At 44.6% G+C, this 23244-nt stretch overlaps 2 protein-coding genes and 1 long non-coding RNA gene across 3 annotated transcripts in view; 2 read left to right on the top strand and 1 right to left on the bottom strand.

Moving 5' to 3' along the window:
- MRPS9 (mitochondrial ribosomal protein S9) overlaps window positions 1-4880 on the top strand; it is a 44915-nt gene extending 40035 nt beyond the window's left edge. The window contains exons 9-11 of the mRNA XM_081198560.1: window positions 1310-1418; window positions 3597-3766; window positions 4676-4880. Of these exons, the coding sequence (XP_081054686.1) occupies window positions 1310-1418; window positions 3597-3766; window positions 4676-4767 (371 nt within the window). The 3' untranslated portion in view covers window positions 4768-4880. The remainder of the gene's footprint in view (window positions 1-1309; window positions 1419-3596; window positions 3767-4675) is intronic.
- Window positions 4092-4723, bottom strand: LOC308589543. Its single transcript, XR_014009372.1, has 2 exons — window positions 4636-4723; window positions 4092-4579 (listed from the first exon to the last, which is right to left on the bottom strand). It is a non-coding gene; the product is annotated as an uncharacterized lncRNA (long non-coding RNA).
- A 15665-nt stretch (window positions 4881-20545) lies between the features above and the next one.
- GPR45 (G protein-coupled receptor 45) lies at window positions 20546-22614 on the top strand. Its single transcript, XM_081198568.1, has one exon. It carries the CDS (start codon window positions 20548-20550, stop codon window positions 21682-21684), a length of 1137 nt encoding a protein of 378 aa, XP_081054694.1. The 5' UTR covers window positions 20546-20547; the 3' UTR covers window positions 21685-22614.
- Window positions 22615-23244: the final 630 nt, after the last annotated feature.

Raw genomic sequence — 23244 nt, 5'->3', positions numbered from 1 at the left:
ACCATTAGCTATAAATTACCACGATGTATGAACACAGCCATTGATTGCGCTGATGTGCTGTTTCTTCGTTGATAAATGTTCTTCCCAGTTCGCAACAAGCTGCCTTAAGGTTCAGGTCCATCACTTCTTCATACTTATTATTTAAAATACTTTTATCCTACCATTCCATTGCATTTGCTATTCTCAATGCTGCTTACGACAGTTTTAAAAACCTGTAAAATCAAACAGAAATTAATCATCAATAATCAACAGCTGGGGAAATCTCACTGCCCTAAAATCTTGCAGTGGCACATTGAGCTAACCTTAAAAATCACTTTATCTGAAGTCCTATGGCTTTAAGCATATCTTATTTCATTTGAAGTAAATGAGACGAGCTGCTAAGTATTTATGCTTAAACAGAGTTTTCGGTCATTATTAATGAATAATTCTCCATGTATGTTGCAAAGGTCTGAATCTAACTAACTATTTATCTTGTCAAAATCCAGTTTCTCTGTTGAAGATGCTGGCTGCCATTTTGAATTCTCAGAGTATGCTTCCCTCTGCTGGAGGAAAAAAAGAAATATTCATAGCAATGGCGGCAATATGAATATTTTATCCACCATGTCCCATTTTTCTTTAATGGGATGAGACATTTTTGTTCTTTCTGTTTATCCCTTTTTTCAATTTATTCAAATCTTTTCAGTATTTTTATAACAACTACTTGCACGGATGGAGAGAGATTATGTGTAAAGCCTTTGTTGTCGAAAGATGCTAGTGTTTCTGCCATAAGACAATAATACTAATCTCAGGGCTTAGCCATACCACTTGGGTTTCCCAGCAGCTAAATAATAAATAATAATGATGATGCAAATTCCCTTGGTATCATTTTAGCAACCACAGATAAACAGGAAGCATCAGAACCTACTCAGTGGCCAATACCTAGAATAACAGTCCCTATTTATTGGCTATGAGATGGACTCTCTGTTGTTTCCATTACCTGAACAATTGAGGCAGCTTCACCCATACGGAAGTGTCAAAAGGCAGGCAACTCAAGCCTTTCCTATTCCGGAACAAATTTAGGCGCTAAATCAGTATTGGGCCTCAGGATGGATAAAATAGCTTTTGTTACATTACAAATAGAAACTTTGCCTCATAGGAAGAAAATACATGGGCAGTACTGCAATTGGCCAGGAAAGAATGCTGTGTGATGAACTTGGAATAAATAATATTTATTATGAGAGAATTTCACTTTTGCTAGGATTTTCCCATGATGAGCATGCCACGTGTGATTTTTGAGATGCTAAGTATAAACGTGTGTTATTTTTTCAAGGCTGGAGAAAGACAGCAAAAGCAACCGTTAAGGTTTATGACAATGGAAGTGGGAAAATTACTATAAATGGAGATGATTATATACTTTACTTTCCAGTGTTGCAGGACAGGTGAGTGAACTAAGTCAGTGTTTACTGTAGATGGTTATTTTATTTAGAATTTTTCCAAGGGGATATGTTGCTGAAACAAAGACTATAGCCAGTCTAGTCTTAGCAAAGACTGCTGCCCTGGGTGACTTCGAGAGGAAGGTAGGGATATGAATTGAATAGGTTTCTTAGTTTCTTCAGTTTTCATTTTTGTTTAAAGATTGAGGTTGCATTACATGTGCACACCACCCTACCATCAATACTTACAAAAAATTGGGAGCGTCTTATTTCTTGCCATTGTTTAACCAAAGTCGCAAATGTCTGAGGAAGATGATGGACTAAAGAGATCTCACCTGGAGACTCTTCCATGCCACCGGATAAAACCTGGGATCCCCGATTGCAGGATTGCACTGAAAAACACCAAAGTCAAAAGCATTTGTAAACAATTAGACTATGGCTGAACGAGTGGCATAAATACTGTATATTAAAAATAGAAAATGTTTCTCTCCTGGGCTAAACTATTTCCTTCTATACTGTGTTTTTGTTTCTTGCACTCAAACTGGATAAGAAGTCTACATGACCTTACTTTTGTCATAGCACCTAATACAAGTTGGAATCCTGGGGCCACCTTGAAACTGATCTGAAGCTCTGTGTTTGTTCATCTTCTCACCAAGTGGATTGTTCCACTTGAGAAAATGTTCCATCCAACGTGAGAGAGTGATGATGCAAATCCATTTTTCAAGCCAGGATTTCAGAGATATAATGCACCTAGTCTAGTTAATCTTGGGCACAGATTGGAACAGAGGGGTATCCTAGGTGCCATTTATGCAAGAGCCCTACCAGATGGGACCAAAGGCTTCCTGTTTGTAACCAGGGCTAGATTAATGCATTTAAACTCACAGGAAGGCTGCAGTTTCCTTATTGGAAACTGATCTTTAGAGGCCTGCATACGTTGTTCCCCACCAAGCCAAATGCAGCCTTCTAGAATCTTAACAAAACTCTCATGTTTGTTTGTGGCACTGCAAAAGAGAGGGGGAGGGTTATCTTGGTTATCTTTCTTTCTTTGCAAATGAGCATGTTCTAGATATTTGCCTTGGTAGTTTTAATTTGACATGGTTTTATATTAACATCATTTTGCTGGCAACCGTGCTATGTTTGCCATTAAAGGCAAAGACTCTCCTCCCTGCAAGAGAGGGGAGTGGTTGTGGCCGGGAGCCGGACTCCGCCTCAAGCAGGGGGCGTTTGCCCCCTGCCCCCCACTCACCTGGCTGGCGCCAACGCCCACGGGCAGGCACCCAACCAGGTGCCTTCAGGGGGGGGCGTGTACAGCAGCCTAAATTGCTGCGGCGCCAGCCTCCAGCCCTCACTTTTCGTTGTCCTGTCGCGAGTCACCCACCCTCCACTCCCTTAGAGCAGGGTTCCAGTTTTCTTTTGGCCTTGCTAGTGACCTTAGGTTGGTCGTCCTGGTTGTTCGGGGGGCCTGGTAGGAATTTTTCCATTTGGCATTAGGCTTTTTGGTTTTTTCGCCTACCTCATAGCAATCGTCACAACTTTCGTGGTATTGGTGGGTAGGTTAGGCATTGGAATAATGTGTTGTGGTGTGTCGAAGGGCTAGGTGTGGCCATCGCCTATGCCTTCAATTTTTGGGTATTCCGTTAAAGGAATCCGGCGGACATGTATTCTGTCCGATGCCTGCGTGGCGGGAGGCCATGGCACGACCCTCGGTGACATCAGGGGAGAGCTTATAGTTGGATTAGCATCAACAGGCTCCACCTACTGGTGAATAAACCTCCCTGTTTTAGACTCGCCCCTCTCCAAGTGGGTGGAGTCAGCTGACGTAATCCAATGCCTAAGCCAATACCTTTTCACTTGCTGTAATCAATAAAGTTGTGGCCTTTTCTTGCCCATTAACCTTATATCACGTGTCCTTGTGTTTCATTCCACTGCGCGGGGTACGGGTCCTTGAACCACAAGCTGAATTTTATGGACTGTATATATGCAACATAAAAGAAGTGAAAGGATAACAGTTGATACAATGGGGGGGGGGGGAATAATCAAGCGGTCCACCCAGACCCTCCACAATTTTGTGGGGAAAGATCAGGAACCACTGATCTAGATCATTTCCACCTGTCTCCCTGATTGCTGGTGTTACAACTAGACTACGCGAGCCAATAATGCTGGGTGCATTTGTATGTTTTTCAGAGAACAGCTGATGTTCCCCTTCCAGTTTCTCGATCGCCTGGAGCAGCACGACATGGTCTGCTCTGTTTCTGGGGGAGGAAGAGCCGCACAGGCCGGAGCGATCCGCTTAGCTTCCGCAAGAGCGTTGTGTAGCTTCGTCACCGAAAACGAGGTGGAGTCCATGAGGCAAGGTATAAATCATGAAGAAGAAAGTTGCCCTGGCTCATCTGTGCGTTTTGCATTAGAAAAGTTTGGGCTGAATCCAGCATTGCTTAAGTGGACATCCATTCACACAGCAGGACTTCACCCTTCTTTCCTCTTCCATCCCCAGCAATCCCTTTGTACCATCCCCCTCCAAATTGCTCCAGAAGGTCCACCGTCCATCCAGAGCAGATGAGGGGGAGGGGGAGACAAAGGAATTCTTGCTGCCTGAACAGAAATCTATTCCTTGAGGCATGGAATCCATTGGCTGCAACTCTTATGAAACCCACTCATGAAAAGTGGTTGTACTTCATATTTTTATTTTTTATTAAATTTTATTTAACATAATTATTGCAAAATACATACATACATATATTTTTCAGATAAGCACACATATATAAAAAAGAAAACGGGGGAAAATAAGAAGAAAAATTTGAAAAAGGAGAAAAATTGGAAGAATTTCCACCAAATTCACTCCACAAATATCTCAACAATAAAACTTCATTGATTGACTTCCAGCGCTTACACTGCACTTCTATATACATTTTAAGCAAATTGTATCTGTTATTTCCTATTTTTCCCATACAGTCTCATACAAATATTCTAATCAGTAAGTTTTCTAAATCTTTCATAAATCTATTCTAAACACAATCAATACCTTATGCTTAATCCTTGTCTACATAAATAATCATTTAAACAAAAACCAAAAAATATAATCCAGAAACAATGGAAACGTACTTCATATTTTTAAGTGTACAATCTCATCATTAGCTTATCTCATCCCTCTGGGCTTCACCTTGCACCTTCCCGTTTTCTTCTCCCAGGTTCAGCTGCTGTTCTGAGTGTAGTATGGAAGCACCGTGACTGAACTTCTTCTAACCTTTCTCTCGCCCCTGCAGCTGGTCTCCTAGCAGTTGATCCACGTGTGAGAGAGCGGAAGAAGCCCGGCCAAGCGGGATCCCGCAAAAAGTTCACCTGGCAGAAGCGCTAAATTCAGAAGTGAAACAAAGTGCATTGCAGCTGTTGCAATGGATAAATTTTAGACATGTGGATGCGTGTAAATATATATCTATATATTTGTAATTAAATTGTTTCTCTCCCACCCACCCCCAATTCCCGTTCATGTTTTTTCTTCTTTTACGAAAAGGACAAAACAAAAAGAGGTATCAGTTGGACTTGCTTGATATCAAAGTTGCTTTCCTACTGAATGAGCAGCGGGAACTAACTTTAATAAACGTGGGGACAGGGTAGAGCAGAACAGAACAGAGGCAGCTAGACATGGAAGGAAGTACAGAACGAGGCAGCAGTTGTAGGACGAATGGGGAGGCAATGTGAGTTGCTCTTCGAGAGCTCTGCCATTTGTTGTTAAAGCAGAAGGTACAAAGGTATTGAGCCTTCAGTATGAAAAAGCAAGACAATGAATTATTTCTTCCTTGGTGAAACTATTAGGAATCCTCTTTCTGAAAACAGCATGATTGGTCTATGTTCTGTCATCATATGCAAGTCATATTTAGAATCTGTGATGCCCCAAGTCACTGTTTGCATGAAAAATGTATACCTTCTTTGCAGCTTTTAATCCACACACAAACTATTTTAATCAGTTTTTAAAATTGAATTTAATTCTGGCTGTCAGTACAACTTTTTTACCACAAGATGGAGCTGTTTACAGTCTACCTTACAAAATTACATAGGTTTCCAAAGGGGGCAAAAATAAGGAAATGTGGAGATTGTGTAGAATTGCATCAGACTTTTTAACACACACATGCTTATGAAACTATTTAAATCATGAGCTCAGTTATTGTTAGAGCCCAGGCTGTTTTACACAATACTCTTTTTTTTGGCATTGCTGCCTAATTAGTGTAAGTAAGGTCACTAATTTGGAGGGTTTTTAATTGCTTGAACATTGTGAGGGTTGCAATAATTAGTTGATTGGTTAGAGTAATCAATTTGCAAACCTTTTGATAAACTAAAAAGGTGTCCCTGTTAATCAGGCAGCCTGTGTTTAATACAAGTCATTACAAAAACCCCAGGAAGCAGATAGCATCTTAAGAGACATCTTCTCTAAAATAATTTGTGCTTCAACACCTGTATGCATTATCTAAAAGTGAAGAATGATTTTTGTCTCTCTCCAGAATTATTTTATTCGTATGCAGATTTATGCAATTATCATACAGTTAATGTACTATGATTATCTTAATTACTAGCCCTAACAATTATTATTTGGGAGGGGAGGAATGCTGTGGGAGACTTAAGTTAATGTCAAAGACCCACTGAGGATAGAGGAATAATTGTGTGAGCTATACAGGAACAGATACGGTGAATTCAGGCAGTAGGTAAATAACATGGCTCTGTATTGGTTTCATTGCATGATCATTATCTCTTCCCATTGTAAACAACAGCCTGGATAGCTCAGTTGGTTAGAGTGTTGTGCTGATCACGCCAAGGTTGCAAGTTTGATCCCTGTATGGGTCGGCTGCACAGTCCTGCACTGCAGGGGTTTGGACTGGATGATCCCTTCCAACTCTACAATTCTCTGATTCTAAAACAGTGTTGATAAATTCAATTACCAGCTGTTACGGAAAAATCTAGGTGCGAGGCTGCTCAGTCACCCAGCTCGTCGGGCAGAGCCCATGGGTCCCTGCGGAATAAAGGATGGAGTTCAGTCGGAGCAAATAGCTGTAGACCAAAGTTTATTGCGCAGCAGGTTCAAAGAGGAATTTTGAACCCCGAGGATGGGGTGACAAGGACTTTTAAAAGTTTCTGTTTTATCCCAGCATACAGTTCATTAAGCATCATCACTACATCATTGCTATATCAGAAAAGGGGAGGGTTATACATGATTAAGGGACATGGGTGGCACAGAGCCTAGGACTTGCCGATCAGAAGGTCGGCTTTTCGAATCCCCGCCACAGGATGAGCTCCCATTGCTCGATCCCTGCTTCTGCCAACCTAGCAGTTTGAAAACATGTCAAAGTGCAAGTAGATAAATAGGTATCGCTCTGGCGGGAAGGTAAACGGAGTTTCTGTGTGCTGCTCTGGTTCCGCAGAAGCGGCTTAGTCATGCTGGCCACATGACCCGGAAGCTGTACGCCAGCTCCCTCGGCCAATAAAGCGAGATGAGCACCGCAACCCCAGAGTCAGCCACGACTGGACCTAATGGTCAGGGGTCCCTTTACCTTTACCTTTATACTTGATTATCATAGAAGGAATGTGTTGGGGCAACAGGCAGATACAGGATATGTATTGGGAAGTACATTCTAAGCACCTACTACAAAGGGACAATAGAACTTTGGTTTGCATAGTCTGCCACCTGGGCAAGTCCGGAGGAGTGCCTTTGCCCAGCGATTGACACCTATGAGTGAGTACTCCTGTGAGTACGTGACCTCCCACTTGAAGGATTATGGCGGGGACCGAGTGGTTTCCAAGTCCTTGGCCGATGAAGCAAATTGGCGGCGGAATGAAGGAAACTAGCAAAGGAGTTGATTTTATATGATTTTTAAAGCTAAGTAATTTCCTTGTCAAGTCGAAAGGATACATTTATGCATAGTATTTGTAACATTTAACAACTTTAAAGATGTGCCCCCCACCCTGGTAATTTCCATAACAAGCTTTTCTATGGACAGTGGCTTTCTATAGAGCTTAGCCTGTGAAAGGCTAGGCAGCAGCTCCAGCATCATGGAACCACGGCCTATACTGGTGACAATGCAGTAGTTGCAAGAAAAGAAGCTGGATAGTGCATTGTGGGTAACCAGTTTTGTTGTCGTTGCATCTCCTGTAAGGATGCCCAGAGACAGCAGCTGCCTACCCTCCCAATGTAAATAATGTACTTAAAGGTGCAAGAGGAAAGCAGGTTCTGAAAAGAGGAAATCAAGGCATTCCTCTCTGAGAAGCCAGCAGCACCAATATATTGACAAGCTATTCAGAGCAGCATGTCTGAACCGAACCAAAGAACACCCAACCCTTGAAATTTTAATTTGCACCAGAGGATTTTGCAGAGAAGCCAGCTGGAACACAACTTTTTTTCTGACCATTGTGGGGAAGATGCTTCCACGCCACGTGCTTAGAGTGGAATTGCCATTCTTCACTTACTCTTTATGAGGTATCTGCACGACGCCATCATCCAATCATTGTCATCCTGTTTTTCCCCAATGGCTCTTCTGCCAAAAAGTGAATTTTCAGAAGAATGAAAGAGTAACACAGGCTTGACACCTGTACGATGCCTTTAGCTTTACTCTTCCATCTTTTTTTAAAAAAGTATCCCCCCCTTAGAATATTGTATTTATTGAATTAAATTTAAAAGTATTTCAAAACCACTTAATGTTTTAAACGTTTCCAAGTGGTGTGCAATAGTATGAATCAACATAAAAACACTTAAATCAGTATCAAAACAGAAGCCCATTGATTCAGAGATCAGGGAAAGCTGCCACAAACAGATACATCTGAAGATATCTGAAGCAAATTATTGTTGCTTCATGTCTGGCAGAGTGAAAGGCATTCCAAAGTGATGTAGCAGCAGCAGAAAATTTCCATTTTAGAGCTATCATCCTATGTTCTGTAGAGTGGTGCCATGAGTACCGTTTTCCTGTGTGATCTTAGAAGTCTGTATTGAGATGAGTACCCTGCCCCCAAGTTTTTGTGGGCTTTATAATGTTAATAAACATTTACATGGCCCTGTGACTAGTCAGTAGTCAGGGGCCATTCCCTCAACATAAAGGTAATAGCTGCATGTCCAGGTATTCCTCTCAACAATCACTGCAGGGTTCTGGAGCGGCTGCAGCCTGTCTTAAAGGGATGGACACAAAAAACTGCAGTATTCCTGATAGTGTGGACAAATCTGCTTGTAGATTATCGCTATCGTAGCACTAGCAAGAACCCTGTAAGGTAAGTCAGTAGAATGGAAAGCGAAATACTGATGGACTACAAAAAGAGGTTTCAATACACCCTCAAGGTAAATCTTTAAAAATGCAGTTATAAGCACAGAAAATTGGGAAACACTGGCCTGGGAGCGCTCCTAGTTGGGGAGCCTTTACCAAAGGCATCAGGGACTTTGAAGAAGCACGAACTCAGGACAAAAAGGAGAAACGAGCTAAGAGGAAGGCACGCTTGGCAAATCCTCAATGTGATCAGCTGCCCGGAAACCTATGTCCCCACTATGGCCTCCACAATTACTTCCGGACTCACTGTTAAGACTGTGTTCATGGAAGACAATCTTACTCGGTTATGAGTGATCACCAAAGAAGAAGGTCAGTAGTCATGGTGACTCTAAGCAATAATAATTAGAGTCACCATCACTACTGACCTCCTTTGGTGATCACTCATAACTGAGTAGGATTGTCTTCCATGAATAATTTGGATCTAACTATTGGAGGACCCCAAAATTGCCCTTTCATGTATGGTGGTTGTCAAATCACCTCTGGGTTGCCCTTTAAAAAAGGAATGTTCACTCTTGGGATATATGTTCCTGATCAATCTTGTTTTCTTCATTTTGAAGAAAGCTTCTTAAAGATCTCTGTTGTTAGGGCCCCTTTTATGCAAACATCATGAATAAATGCTCCAAAACATTTTATAAACAGACATCTCTTGAATCATAGCCTTCCTGACTTTGGTTCTTGTGATTAGATGTTTTCCCTCTCTCCCTTGTGGACCATTCTTCCCCACCTAAGCTGCTCTTGAAGCTTGACTTTCATTCCAGTGGATAATTAGCAATCTATTATGTTTTATGAAGATGATAATGTCAAGAAGAAAGTGGCACAATTACAGTTTACATACAGATGCAAGCTCCTTACTCTGTGTGCTTTGGGAGTGGCTCTAAATGTTCTGCAGATGTAGTTTTTGTTGTCTTTAGTTCCATTTGCTCACTTCATTGCTTTCTATTTATCGGTTGGTGATAAGGAGAGGGAGAGGGAAATGGGGAAATGTTCCATGCGAGCCACATAGTTTTCTCTTGACTGATAACTCAGTTGGTAGATCAGGATGCTTTTGCATTAGCAGCGCTGAAGTGACCTCCCTGGGACACAAACTTGGGCACTGTATGGAAGTCCTGGGCTTCCAGACAAGACCTCGCTGAAGTGGTCCAAAGGAAAGCAGAGCAATATGTTTGGCACCAGGAGTTGCCAGAAGGAAGGTGTACAGAGCACCATCCAACCATCTTAGGGACTGCACTCTGGATTTATGTAGGGTTCACTCCTTAGCCCTTTCTTCTCCCAAAGATATCCCACAAGGCAGTGGAGGTTTAGGATCAGTGTTTTCCTTCTCCTAGATGGGCTACCTTCCCAGGTGAACAAGCCCAAAAGCACCTTCTTGACTGTTGCACCCACTATTGATCTCCTCTGTTCAATCCACTGGAGCCTGCCTTTGCATGCAGGTTCAGCCGGCCAGACAAAGCCATTTCCTGGGGTGTGGCCACTATCACATGCTGACAACTTCTAGGAGCCACAAGAGAGAACTGGGTCCCAGGGTCATCTAGTCCAACCCCCTGCAATGCAGAAATCTCAACTAAAGCATCCATGACAGACGGCCACCCAGCCTTAGCACTTCCAATGAAGCAGAGCCCACCACTTCTTGAGGGAATGCTTTCCATTGTGGAACAGTTCTGACTTACGGTCAGAAAGTTCTTCCTGGGATTTAGTTGGAATCTTCTTTCTGGTAACTTGAAGCCATTGGTTCGAGTCCAACCCTGCGGAGCTGGAGAAAAGAAGCTTGTTCCATCTTGTTCTTTTGTATAATAATAATAATAATAATAATAATAATAATAATAATAATAATAATAATAATAATAATGTCTGTATAGGTAAAGCTATGGTTTTCCCAGTAGTGATGTATGGAAGTGAGAGCTGGACCATAAAGAAGGCTGATCACTGAAGAATTGATGCTTTTGAATTACGGTGCTGGAGAAGACTCTTGAGAGTCCCATGGACTGCAAGATCAAACCTCTCCATTCTGAACGAAATCAGCCCTGAGTGCTCACTGGAAGGACAGATCGTGAAGCTGAGGCTCCAATACTTTGGCCCCCTCATGAGAAGAGAAGACTCCCTGGAAAAGACCCTGATGTTGGGAAAGATGGAGGGCACAAGGAGAAGGGGACGACAGAGGACGAGATGGTTGGATAGTGTTGTCGAAGCTACTAGCATAAGTTTGACCAAACTGCAGGAGGCATTGGAAGACAGGAGTGCCTGGCGTGCTCTGGTCCATGGGGTCACGAGGAGTCGGACACGACTAAACGACTAAACAACAACAAATAATAATTTAATAATAATAATAATAGCCGCTGGGGAAGGGAATGGTTAGCGGTATAAAGACATGTATCTATTTTTGTTTCCGAAAAAGAGCGGGCCCTCGCTTGTCGGTTGTAGACCGCGGGGGAGCGCCTGTAGAGGGGGCGCTTTCCCCTTCATCGTCCTCGGCCGCCTCCGAGCCCTGGAGCCGCTTGGGCGCGGATGGGCGCTCGGCGGGAGCGCAGAGTGCGCGCTGGATGGAGCGCGCCGGGGTCGCCGTCTCGGGGGCGCAGCCGGCAGGGCGCATTGCTCGCTTCTCCGCGGCTGCCTGCTTCCTTGCAGCGGAAACGAGGTACGTGGCTCGGATGCGCGCACGCGTTGTCTGGAGGGGCGAGCTACCGGATTTTTATTTTTTTAAGGGTTTGCGGGGAGTGGAGAAACCTCCTGCTACCTTTTAACTATGCATATTCATCTGGCCTGAATTAAACTCTCAGCAACCGGGGATCATCATGCATAGCATAAAAAAGAGGGGGTGGGGAGCCGTGCATTTCCCGGTGCTGCAAGAAACTGAAGCCCGGGCTGGCTGTTTGCATGGCGCTGCCTGCAGTCGCTGTCTAGCGCCAAGGTGCAGCGGTTTGGTCTGTCTGGGAGCTCTGATGGTGCGCTTCGCTATCCTGCCGGTTTTCTTGGCAGCAGCCTGTCTCTCTTGACAGGCATTTTTCCAAATACTCCTCCACCACCACCACTAAATCGGGGTGTTGCACCGATCCCTGCAAAATGCTACGGTAAGCGAGGTGCAGGAGAGGAAGCTAAACGTCTTATGTAACTAGCCGGCACTTAGTTTTCTGCCTCATCATCTTTTCTTTAATTGCACTTCACAGCATGTGCAGCGTAGAAAAGAACGGTCAAAGCTGGTAAGGAAACACGGCTTGTATGCAGGGTCCTTATGAAGGGATATGGTCAAAAATTTTAATGAGAGCGGGAACTTCGCTAAAATAATGGCTCACTTGGAAAGTCAACAGTCCCTTGTGGGGAAACCCTGTTTTTTTATTGCAGTGGTTCCCGGTTTTCTCTCCTTCCTTGGAAGTTTTCAAGCAGAGGTTGGATGGCCATCTGTCATGGATGCTTTGGTTGGGATTCCTGCATTGCAGGGGTTTGGACCAGAATGACCCTCGGGGTCCCTTGGCAACTCTGCAATTCTATTTTTCTGAGTTGGATAGACAGAGTCCCCTTCATTTAAGACCATTCCCAGGCCATTCTGCTGCAAGGTGGTTGTCCGCAGAAGGGTGACACACCCACCCCACTGCCCCCTGAAGCATGGCTCAAAAACAGACCCAGTTCGCCTCCTGAAGGAATTCCTAATTGAGGAGGTGAATCACGGTCACAGAAGGATCTTGCCCCTTCTGGGGGTTCCAGACATGCCTCACTACTAAAGAGAAGGCTATCGCTCCAACGGTTGCTCTCTGCCTTCAGTGTCAGAGGTAGTATTGCTCCTGAATACCATTTGCTGGAAACCACAGAATAGGAGAGTGACCTCGTGCTTGAAGGTTTCCCACAGGCATCAGGGTGGTTGCTGTGACAACAGGATCTTGCACTAGATCAGGCTTCCTCAACCTCGGCCCTCCAGATGTTTTGAGACTACAATTCCCAGCATCCCCGACCACTGGTCCCGCTTGCTAAGGATCATGGGAATTGTAGGCCAAAAACATCTGGAGGGCCGAGGTTGAGGAAGCCTGCACTAGATAATCGGCCTTCTGGTCTGGTGCCTGGTTTATACCTCACCTGATCCACAATTTCCAAAGATCCTGTGCACCTGGGCGTGAACTTGAGATGCTGACTTTGAAGTAAGTGCATAGAAGATTGTTCAGTACAGTGGTACCTCGGGTTAAGAACTTAATTCGTTCTGGAGGTCCGTTCTTAACCTGAAACTGTTCTTAACCTGAGGTACTACTATAGCAAATGGGGCCTCCCACTGCTGCTGCGCTGCTGCCATGCAATTTCTGTTGTCATCCTGAAGCAAAGTTCTTAACCCGAGGTACTATTTCTGGGTGAGCGGAGTCTGTAACCTGAAGCATCTGTAACCTGAAGCATCTATAACCCGAGGTACCACTGTATGGTGCTAATGGTTGTGTATTGTTGTACTGCATGTTGTCTTCATGGCGGTTTGCCCAAAGGAAGCTATTTGTCTGAGTGGCTCTTACTTCAGGCATCTGATGTACAGCTTCATTGCAGAGCAAGTAATTCACCTCTGGTATCTCACAGACAAATTGCCCTAGAATCATAGAATTGTAGAGTTGGGAGGGACCCCAAGGGACCTTGAAATGCAGGAATCGCAGCTAAGGCATCCATGATGGCAGCAGAGCCCGTTTCTCCTAAATGCAGGTCTCTCCCAATTACCTATGAAACGAGGCCAGGGATCCTTTTATTTTATTATAAATAATATTTCTAAGGAGATTGAACAAAACCTTCTGGCATCGTAAACGTGACGTATAAGACGACAAAGAGAAAAAATGGGGAACACAACACATAGACATAGTAGCTCAGTCAGTGGAGCATGAGACTCAAGCCCACATTGTCAAAATTTGATGACCCTCGTGGTCCCTTCCAGTTCTTTGATACTGTGAGTCTGATTCTAATACATATGCAATTAGGAAAAGTTTTTTTAAAAAGCTTAAAATTTTGTAACATAGAAAAATAAGTGACCACACAATACCTTGATTTTTATTATTCTGGGCACAGAGATCAAGATCTTTCTGTGTTTTCTCAAATTAGCTTTCCTTAATAGTGCTGTTTGCTGTTAGTAATGCTTCTTGAGCCAAACTGAAGAGGAATAAATTTTGAGAGTGAAAGGAATGTGTAGGTCAGAAGTTCTGAGTCTTCCTAACTTACCCACGGCTTAGAGGCTCGCTCTCTGTTTGATGAGGCACTTTCCCCCCACTGGAGTTCACTTCAAAGGTTGGAGCCTAACCGAGAAGAAAATGATTACTGGGAAATAGACTGTCGAGAGAGGTAAGCCTCAAATGGATGAGGGATTTTTGAGGGGAAATTTACTGAGACCTTTCATGAATGCTACAGGAGTTCTGTGTGGGCGCCAAGTTGGGAACCCCTGAGTTAAGCAGTTACCTCTTTCCCCCTGACCCCAATAACTGGTACACTCTTTACTGAACACACTTTTCCTCAAGTTTATATAATATATAGGTTTTTAAATCTCAGGAGAATTGCCTCATCTGCAAAATAACAATAATTATAATGCAGCAGTTTGATGTTTTTGTTTTTCTGTTTATTTCATATTTTAGTGTGTCCTGTGTATTTATTGACCAGATTTCCAGAGTTTTGAAACCTTTCCATTTTCAGTGCTCATAACTTTGCTTCTTTCTCCCTTTCTGCCGCCCCAAGTTCCTAATATTTTTACAAAACAGCTGAGCCTCTCTGGGGCAATAACAGATGGAACAGCTGTTTCCTACTCCTGTTTGAAGTGGATCTCTCTAAAACATCTTCCAGCTCGGCGTCATCTCTTAAAATGCCTTTAGTTAAAAAAATAGATCCTTGACTTCCTTAGCCTAGTAACCTAGCTGAACCAAGCAGGCTGGCGTTTTAACTCACTGCGCCAATGATTCCACCAAGGTCCTGCACAGTATTTGGGTAAATCTATTCTTCAGACTAGGATGTGGGTGGCGCTGTGGGTTAAACAACAGAGCCTAGGACTTGCCGACCAGTAGGTCGGCGGTTCGAATCCCCGTGATGGGGTGAGCTCCCGTTGTTTGGTCCCTGCTCCTTCCAACCTAGCAGTTCGAAAGCACGTCAAAGTGCAAATAGATAAATAGGTACTGCTCCAGCGGGAAGGTAAACGGCGTTTCCGTGCGCTGCTCTGGTTCGCCAGAAGCGGTTTAATCATTCTGGCCACATGATCCGGAAGCTGTACGCCAGCTCCCTTGGCCAGTAGAGCGAGATGAGCACCGCAACCCCACAGTCGGCCATGACTGGACCTAATGGTCAGGGGTCCCTTTACCTTTATTCTTCAGACTTAAGCCAGTTTAAGAGTTGTTCTTTCTCCTAAAGATTCCTGGGAACTGTCATTGCAGGGTGTGGTGTAGTTCTGGCCTGCCCTCAGCCTTTCTCTCCAAAAACCTACAGTTCAGTCAGCTTCTGTTTCCTAAGGATGGACAGACCATGCAGTCCAATGCACCAGCTTAGCATCTCTCAGGGAAGCCTTGCAAATCTGGCACTAGTTATCACCATGACAGCCCACCTCTTCTACAACTTTCCAAAAATGACCCTTTCCTGAAGTACATCTCAATCACTAGCATGCTCTAGTTATCTCCCACTTGGACTACTGCAATGAGCTCTACGTGGGGCTACCTTTGAAAGTGACCCGGAAACTGCAACTAATCCAGAATGCGGCAGCTAGACTGGTGACTGGGACCATATAACAACAGTCCTGAAAGACCTAAATTGGCTCCCAGTACGTTTCCAAGCACAATTCACAGTGTTGATGCTGACCTTTAAAGCCCTAAACGGCCTTGGTCCAGTATACCTGAGGGAGCGTCTCTACCCCTATCGTTCAGCCCAGACGCGGAGGTCCAGCTCTGAGGGCCTTCTGGCAGTTTCCTCCCTGTGAGAAGTGAGGTTACAGGGAACCAGGCAGAGGGCCTTCACGGTAATGGCGCCTGCCCTGTGGAACGCCCTCCCATCAGATGTCAAGGAAATAAATGACTATCCGACTTTTAGAAGACATCTGAAGGCAGCCCTGTTTAGGGAAGTTTTTAATGTTTGATGTTTTATTCTGTTTTTAATCTGTTGGGAGCCACCCAGAGTAGCTGGGGAAACCCAGCCAGATGGGCAGGGTAGAAATTGTTATTAATAATAATAATAATAATAATAATAATAATAATAATAATAATAATAATAATACTGGAAGCTGCCTGGGCAAAAGGAGCACACACCCTCATCTTGCAACTGACACCAGAAGCTTCTCATTTTCAGACGAGACCATTAAGAGTAAATTTTCCTATGCTAACTTTTCCCCAGTGTAGGGTCAGATGTGTCAGGAGCTTATCCTACACTCGAATAATAGCAATAATGCAAGAACATTGGACAGATGGGTGAGGTGTAAATAATAAAATTATTATTATTATTACAGGGGTACCTCGGGTTACAGACGCTTCAGGTTACAGACGCTTCAGGTTACAGATTCAGCTAACCCAGAAATAGTACCTCGGGTTAAGAACTTTGCTTCAGGATGAGAACAGAAATTGCATGGCGGTGGCAGCGGGAGGCCCCATTAGCTAAAGTGGTACCTCAGGTTAAGAACAGTTTCAGGTTAAGAACGGACCTCCAGAATGAATTAAGTTCTTAACCTGAGGTAACACTGGATTATTATTATGCAAGAACGTAGGGCAGATTCATTCCTACTGAGCTATAACTGATTGCACGTTGAACACTGCAGGTAAACTTCTCATTGTGGGAAGCCATCCACTTAAATAAGCCAAGATTGTGAGACCCAACCTTGCCTGGCTGGTCCTTGTTTCTGGAAGTGTTCTGGTCTCATCCAGCCCAGTCACACTTCTACTTTAGGGTGCTTCTCTCCTCCCCCCGCCCCCCCAGTTTGTTTTCTAATTCCTCCCCAAGTTGTCAGTTTGCTTCAAATATGCGCTATTCTCCCTTGGTTACGATGGATCGCTCGCTAATTTACCACCGAGGTCGTGTCTCCTTTTCAAGTGAGGGATTGCCATGGTGACACATAGACGGATATGAATGCTGTTTCCTTGCCTGATGAGATCCGAGTCAGCCGGCTAATGGAGCCCCGCTGAAGTCTTGCGTGGGGGAGAATGGCATGCACAGCTCTGTGCCATTCACAAAGAGCTACCTTGCTGCGACAGTTCATTGATCAGAGATAGCCCTTATCGCAAGGTTCAAGTTGGAAGCCTTGCTTTTGTCCAATATTTAACAAAGCACATTTATTTAAAGACCAATGTTTCGTTTCAACGGGAAGCATTTGGAACTGTCGGGTTAAGTGGCTCATTTAAATATTGCCCATGCATCTCTGTCGCGTCAATTTCTTTTTTTAAAAAAAAATGGGGCAATTTTTCACTACAAGGTCTGACAGGCAACGGGTTACAATGACAACAGATTGGGGGGTAGGTTGTTCCACGATATCCTTTTTGAAACTTCTTTCTCAAATATTATTATTATTATTATTATTATTTATTTCAGAGAAAACTCAGGGAAATATTTAATGGGGGGAAACCAGTGTATCTTTTGTTGGGAATAAATTAAAGCAAACTTCTGGAAGAACAAATCAGCTGGTGAGGTATAATGATGATGATGTGAACAGGCTTTACAGTGGTACCTCAGGTTAAGTACTTAATTTGTTCCGGAGGTCCGTGCTTAACCTGAAACTGTTCTTAACCTGAAGCACCACTTTAGCTAATGGGGCCTGTTGCTGCCTCTGCACCGCCGGAGCACGATTCCTGTTCTCATCCTGAAGCAAAGTTCTTAACCTGAGGTACTATTTCTGGGTTAGCGGAGTCTGTAACCTGAAGCATATGTAACCTGAAGTGTATGTAACCCGAGGTACCACTGTATTTTATATTTCTTTCACAACTACTTTAGATCGTGGGTCCAGATCCAAGAGTTAATGTTCTGATACCTCAGGAGGTTAGCGGTGGGGAGCTAAAAAAGGCAATGCACAGGAAATTTATCCCTCCTTGATATTGCAGATGGTGAACTGCTAGCCTGCAGGCCGGATGTAGCTCATTGCATCTTTGGGTCAGACTTCTAACCCCACAGCTGCACCCAGCCACTGCGCATGGTTGCTGCATGAGGCAAGTTTGACGAGGCTGAGAGCACATGGAGGGGAGAGTGAACACTGAACGAGAACTGCAGGAAGCAGGTCCTAGACTCAGCGCTTGTTCTGAAGGGCTAGCTCAACATTCCTCAAATCTGCCTGTGGATGAAGGCAAGAATCAGTTGACCCTTGATTATTTTGCTGAATCAGGAGCTCGTCATCTTTGCCCTCCAGTGGTTGCTGAACTGCGGCAGCTACCAACCCTCAAAAGTGTGGCCAGTGGCTAGGGATGATGGGAGTTGTGGTCCAGCAAGCTCTGGAGGACCAAAGGTCCCTCACTCCTGGGTGAAATCAACCCACCTGAACAAATCCAAACCTGCAAGTGAATGCACTGACCATCCCCCCCCCCTGCAGTGTTGGAAGCCGGGGGCTACATATGAGTTGCATTTGTGTGTGTGTGTGTTAACTTCTTAATCGTAGCAGAGCAATATTGGGGGGGGGGGGACAAGGGATTTAGAGCAAACATGCTTTAAGGCAGCCTAGGACCCTACAAGAGAACTTACTCATGCCTAGGAGACAACGGGAGGTGCTTGTTTGCTGCTTGTGGAGAGAACATTGTGCAGAAAAAGAACATCTTGTTATTGCTGAGCTGATGGTTCTGCAGAAGGGAACACTGCTGTTCCAAGGCACTTTTTCCTGCTTTTGTTACTTCCGATTTCTGATGTTCCGAATTGCATTACTGAATGGACTGCATTACCTGAGCGGCCGCAATACAGTTATGTGTATAAGTGTTTCAGTTGGTTTGTATTGACAGGTAGGTCGCCGTGTTGGTCTGCCGTAGTCGAAACAAAATGAAAAAATTCCTTCCAGTAGCACCTTAGAGACCAACTAAGTTTGTTATTGCTATGAGCTTTTGTGTGCATGCACACTTCTTCGGATACCTGATGCATGCACACGAAAGCTCATAGCAATAACAAATTTAGTTGGTCTCTAAGGTGCTACTATGGGACGCAGATGGTGCTGTGGGTTAAACCACAGAGCCTAGGACTTGCTGATCAGAAGGTCGGTGGTTTGAATCCCCGCGACGGGGTGAGCTCCCGTTGCTCGGTCCCTGCTCCTGCCAACCTAGCAGTTCGAAAGCACGTCAAAGTGCAAGTAAATAAATAGGTACCGCTCCAGTGGGAAGGTAAACGGTGTTTCCATGCACTGCTCTGGTTCGCCAGAAGCGGCTTAGTCATGCTGGCCACATGACCTGGAAGCTGTACGCCGGCTCCCTTGGCCAATAAAGCGAGATGAGCGCCACAACCCCACAGTTGGCCACGGCAACCTAATGGTCAGGGGTCCTTAAGGTGCTACTGGAAGGAATTTTTTTATTTTGTATTTATTTGTTACACCTAGGGCAGCCATATGTGCGTGTTTAATTCACGTGCCTGCTTTGTTCACATACAGAGAGGGAAATCCATTCTTTACAACAGGAGTGAGGAACTTGTGGCTCCCCTAGGTTGTTGAACTCCCATTGGACCCAGCCAGAATGGCCAAGGGTCAGGCATAAAGGAAGTTGTACTCCAGCAAAGATCTGGCTGGTCACAGGCCACCAGACCCTGCTCTACATGAAAGAGAGCAAAACATGCTCCCTTCTTCATCTTAGGTTGCTCCATGCTGCTATTTTAAGCATATATATTTTTCGCAGGCTGATTCCTGTATCAGAGAAAGTCCTGTCCCAGCAAGGGGATTGGCTTCTGAATACAGAGTGGGATCAGCAGTTAGAGCAGCATTCAGGCCTCTGGTACAGAGTGTGTTCGCTGTAGCCGTCAGCAGCCATGAAACCTGATCCCACAGTAATGAAACTAATATAATTGGCACACTGTGGTGGTAATCACAAGGTGCCAATATTTTTCATATAATGCTGAACCATATTACAACTCAGAAGCTTGCTTTTGAGTCATGTTTGTCCATGCAATTTTGATTTGAATATTTCAATAAGATCGTTTAGAAATACTATAAACAAAAAGGTTTTAAGGTTCATGCCGGAAGGAAGCTATTAAATGGCCAGGCAACCAGTTTCCAAGGTTTTCCCAGTCACTGAATAAGTGGCTTACCAAAGTAAAAGATCTAAATGTAAGTTTTAATATAGAAGTTAGATGTTGTAAACCAAGAAGTGGCACTTTGTTGTATGATACAGTGGTACCTTGGGTTACATATGCTTCAGGTTACATACACTTCAGGTTACAGACTCTAACCCAGAAATAGTACCTCGGGTTAAGAACTTTGCTTCAGGATGAGAACAGAAATCGCACAGCGACGGCGTGGCAGCAGCAGGCGTCCCCATTAGCTAAAGTGGTGCTTCAGGTTAAGAACAGTTTCAGGTTAAGAACGGACCTCCGGAACGAATTAAGTACTTAACCCGAGGTACCACTGTACTGAGTATTCAGTACCTTGCCCATACTTTTTCAATGGAAAGGAAACCATCAATGTAGACATATTACTAAAAAACCAATAAATGAGTTACCACCATATTTCTTTTCTCTGATTTTCCAGAGCCACGTCTCTGAAGATACGCACTTGATAATGGCCACGCTTCCATCTGGGAGCTGCAGAAGCCCGTGCTTCTCTAAAATTGCTGCAATCTGCTTTGTCAACGCTTGCTGAAGAAACATTTTTTCAGACAGACTTAGCCACAGACTAACACCTGCTTTGAGTTTGTATGGCCGATAAGATGGGAAAATGGCTGCCGCCATTGAGTTAGCAGGAAGAGGGTTTGGCATCTCGGATGCCGGCGTTTTGCACTGTGATGGCATGCAACCAGACTCCTGCAGACTTCTTTGTCGCTCTGAATGTAAGCACCTGGCTCACAGACCCCCGTTACACAGTGCTCCCAACCCCGCTCAGGATACTGCTGGCCATTATCATGCTATTCATGATTGCTGTTGGATTTTTGGGCAATGCCGTCGTCTGCCTGATTGTCTACCAGAAACCAGCCATGCGTTCGGCGATCAACCTGCTTTTAGCTACCTTGGCTTTTTCGGATATCATGCTGTCGTTGTTCTGCATGCCTTTCACCGCCGTCACTGTTCTGACAGTGAGCTGGAACTTCGGGGCTCGCTTCTGCCGAATATCTGCCATGCTGTACTGGTTCTTCGTCTTGGAAGGCGTCTCGATACTCTTGATCATTAGCGTCGACCGATTCCTCATCATCGTCCAGCGCCAAGACAAACTCAACCCCCAGCGCGCCAAAGTCATGATCGCGGTTTCTTGGGCCTTTTCCTTCTGCATCTCTTTCCCTTCAGTGGCTGGGTGGATGTTCGTAGAAGTCCCGAGCCGCGCTCCCCAGTGTGTCCTGGGCTACACAGAATGCCCTGCAGACCGAGCCTACGCCGTGATGCTCCTTGTGACTGCTTTCTTCGTCCCGTTCAGCATCATGCTGTACTCTTACCTCTGCATCCTGAACACTGTCCGCCGCAACACCGTCAGAATCCACAACCACGCCGAGAGCGTCTGCTTGAGTCAGGTGAGCAAACTAGGCCTCACCGGGCTGCAGAAGCCTCACCAGATGAACGTCGACATGAGCTTCAAGACCAGGGCCTTCACGACTATCCTCATCCTTTTCGTCGGCTTCTCTCTGTGCTGGCTTCCGCACACGGTGTTTAGCCTGATGTCAGTGTTTAGCAGAAATTTCTACTACAGCCCTTCTTTCTACATCACCAGTACCTGTGTGTTGTGGCTGAGTTACCTCAAATCCGTATTCAACCCTGTCATCTATTGTTGGAGGATCAAGAAGTTCCGCGAGGCCTGTCTGGAGTTCATGCCAAAAACATTCAAGATCTTCCCCAAAGTGCCTGGACGAACGAAAAGGAGAATAAGGCCAAGCACAATATATGTCTGTAGCGAGCACCAATCCGCAGTTTAGGAACCGTAAAAAGAAAAAATACTGAGCAGCTTGTATCTTCCGTCACTGCCCTCACAGCACCATGCTGTTTTCTTTAATGTGTTGATTGTAACCCATAAAACTTAGGGAGTTTTGTTCTTGTTATCCATTAAATTGAAGCACTTCCCACACTAGTCTCATTGTCAGGTTAAACAAGTGTTGTGGTCTTACCAAATACACTGCCAAATAAAATATACTGCCTGTATTTTCTTCTATTTTCTTCTGCTTAGGAAAAAGCATCACCAACAGCCAAGCGCACACGGTGAAATAATCGGTATCGGATTTTAGCTCCATGACTCCCCATTATATTATTTAGGTTTGTCCTGCGAAGAGCAACACGCGGCAACAAATTGGCAGTGTGGAGCCCGACAAAACACAATGAGGCAGAAATCTTCCCTTGTGTTTTATCTATCATTTTGCACAATCTAGCAAAAGTGGGTTGTGATTTAAAACATTTAATTTCATGGAAGAGCCCAGGTTATGTATGTGCTGTTAAATGCAAGATCGCATTTTGTTCTTTCTAGGTTTATTCTCTTAAAAATAACAGTAAGAGAGAGAGAGAGAGAGAGAGAGAGAGAGAGAGAGAGAGAGAGATCAGTTTTGGGACCACAGAGGCTGCAGGAGATGAGCCCAACCCCCTGGCTGCTATACTGATGAAGGACCACCACCCACCATCAGTTTCGTGAACAAAGTTTCCAATGGCCACTGGAGAGAGGACCTCTCAGGAATGGCACCCCAGTTGTGGAATACCCTTACCTGAGAGGCTCATCTGGCGCCTTTAGGTGCCAGGAGGATGTTTAATTCTCTTACACCCTTTGTGATTTTAACATCTCAGCTATAATCCACTGTTTTATGTCATGTATCTTGTTTACGGTGTGAAAACTAGTTCTCCAATATATAATTTTTGGCTGCGATTGTTTCTGTATTTATTTAATAATGTTTTAAATGGTCTTTTTTCTAGTTTCCTGCTTGTTTGCTGGTCGTAGGAGGTTATTAGGCAGCCATGATAAATAATGCTGCACCTAGTCTGACCCTTAAGTCTAAAACTCCCATCATCCCTAGCTAGCAGGACCAGTGGTCAGCGATGGTGGGAATTATAGTCCAAAAGCAGCTGGAGACCCAAGTTTGGGAAACCCTGCTTTAAACAATTGGTTCTATTCAGTCCCTAGCTAAGCACAAGAGTTGACCGAGACTTCTGGGAGGAGAAACCTCTTGAAACATTCATGGTGCACCAATGCAACTCTGCAGCCACTCTGCCCATTTCCGTTCCAAGGACTTTTGCTTCAGGTGCAAAGTACAAAAGCCTGTGTCAGGTGTGGGGGACCTTTGACCTTCCTGATACTGCTGAACTGCTCTCCCTGCCCACCATCAGTCCCAGAGAGCAGGGGACGAAGGGAGTTGTTCAGCTGCATCACACCTGCATTATATGGTGCAGAAAAGCAACCAAAGCTTGCTTTGGGTTTTCTGGAGGAATAGCACAGCCTCCCCAAAATAAATGTACAGTGGTGCCCCGCAAGACGAATGCCTCGCAAGACGGGAAAC

Source organism: Podarcis bocagei (genome assembly GCF_964188305.1).
Source record: "Podarcis bocagei genome assembly, chromosome: 6".
Taxonomy (NCBI): domain Eukaryota; kingdom Metazoa; phylum Chordata; class Lepidosauria; order Squamata; family Lacertidae; genus Podarcis; species Podarcis bocagei.
Note: the sequence above shows the minus strand (reverse complement) of the source record. Positions and strands in the feature narration are given on the sequence as shown.

Bases quoted from the DNA above. Each gene is read 5' to 3' on its own strand.
- GPR45 (XM_081198568.1), top strand. From the start codon at position 20,548: ATGCCGGCGTTTTGCACTGTGATGGCATGCAACCAGACTCCTGCAGAC.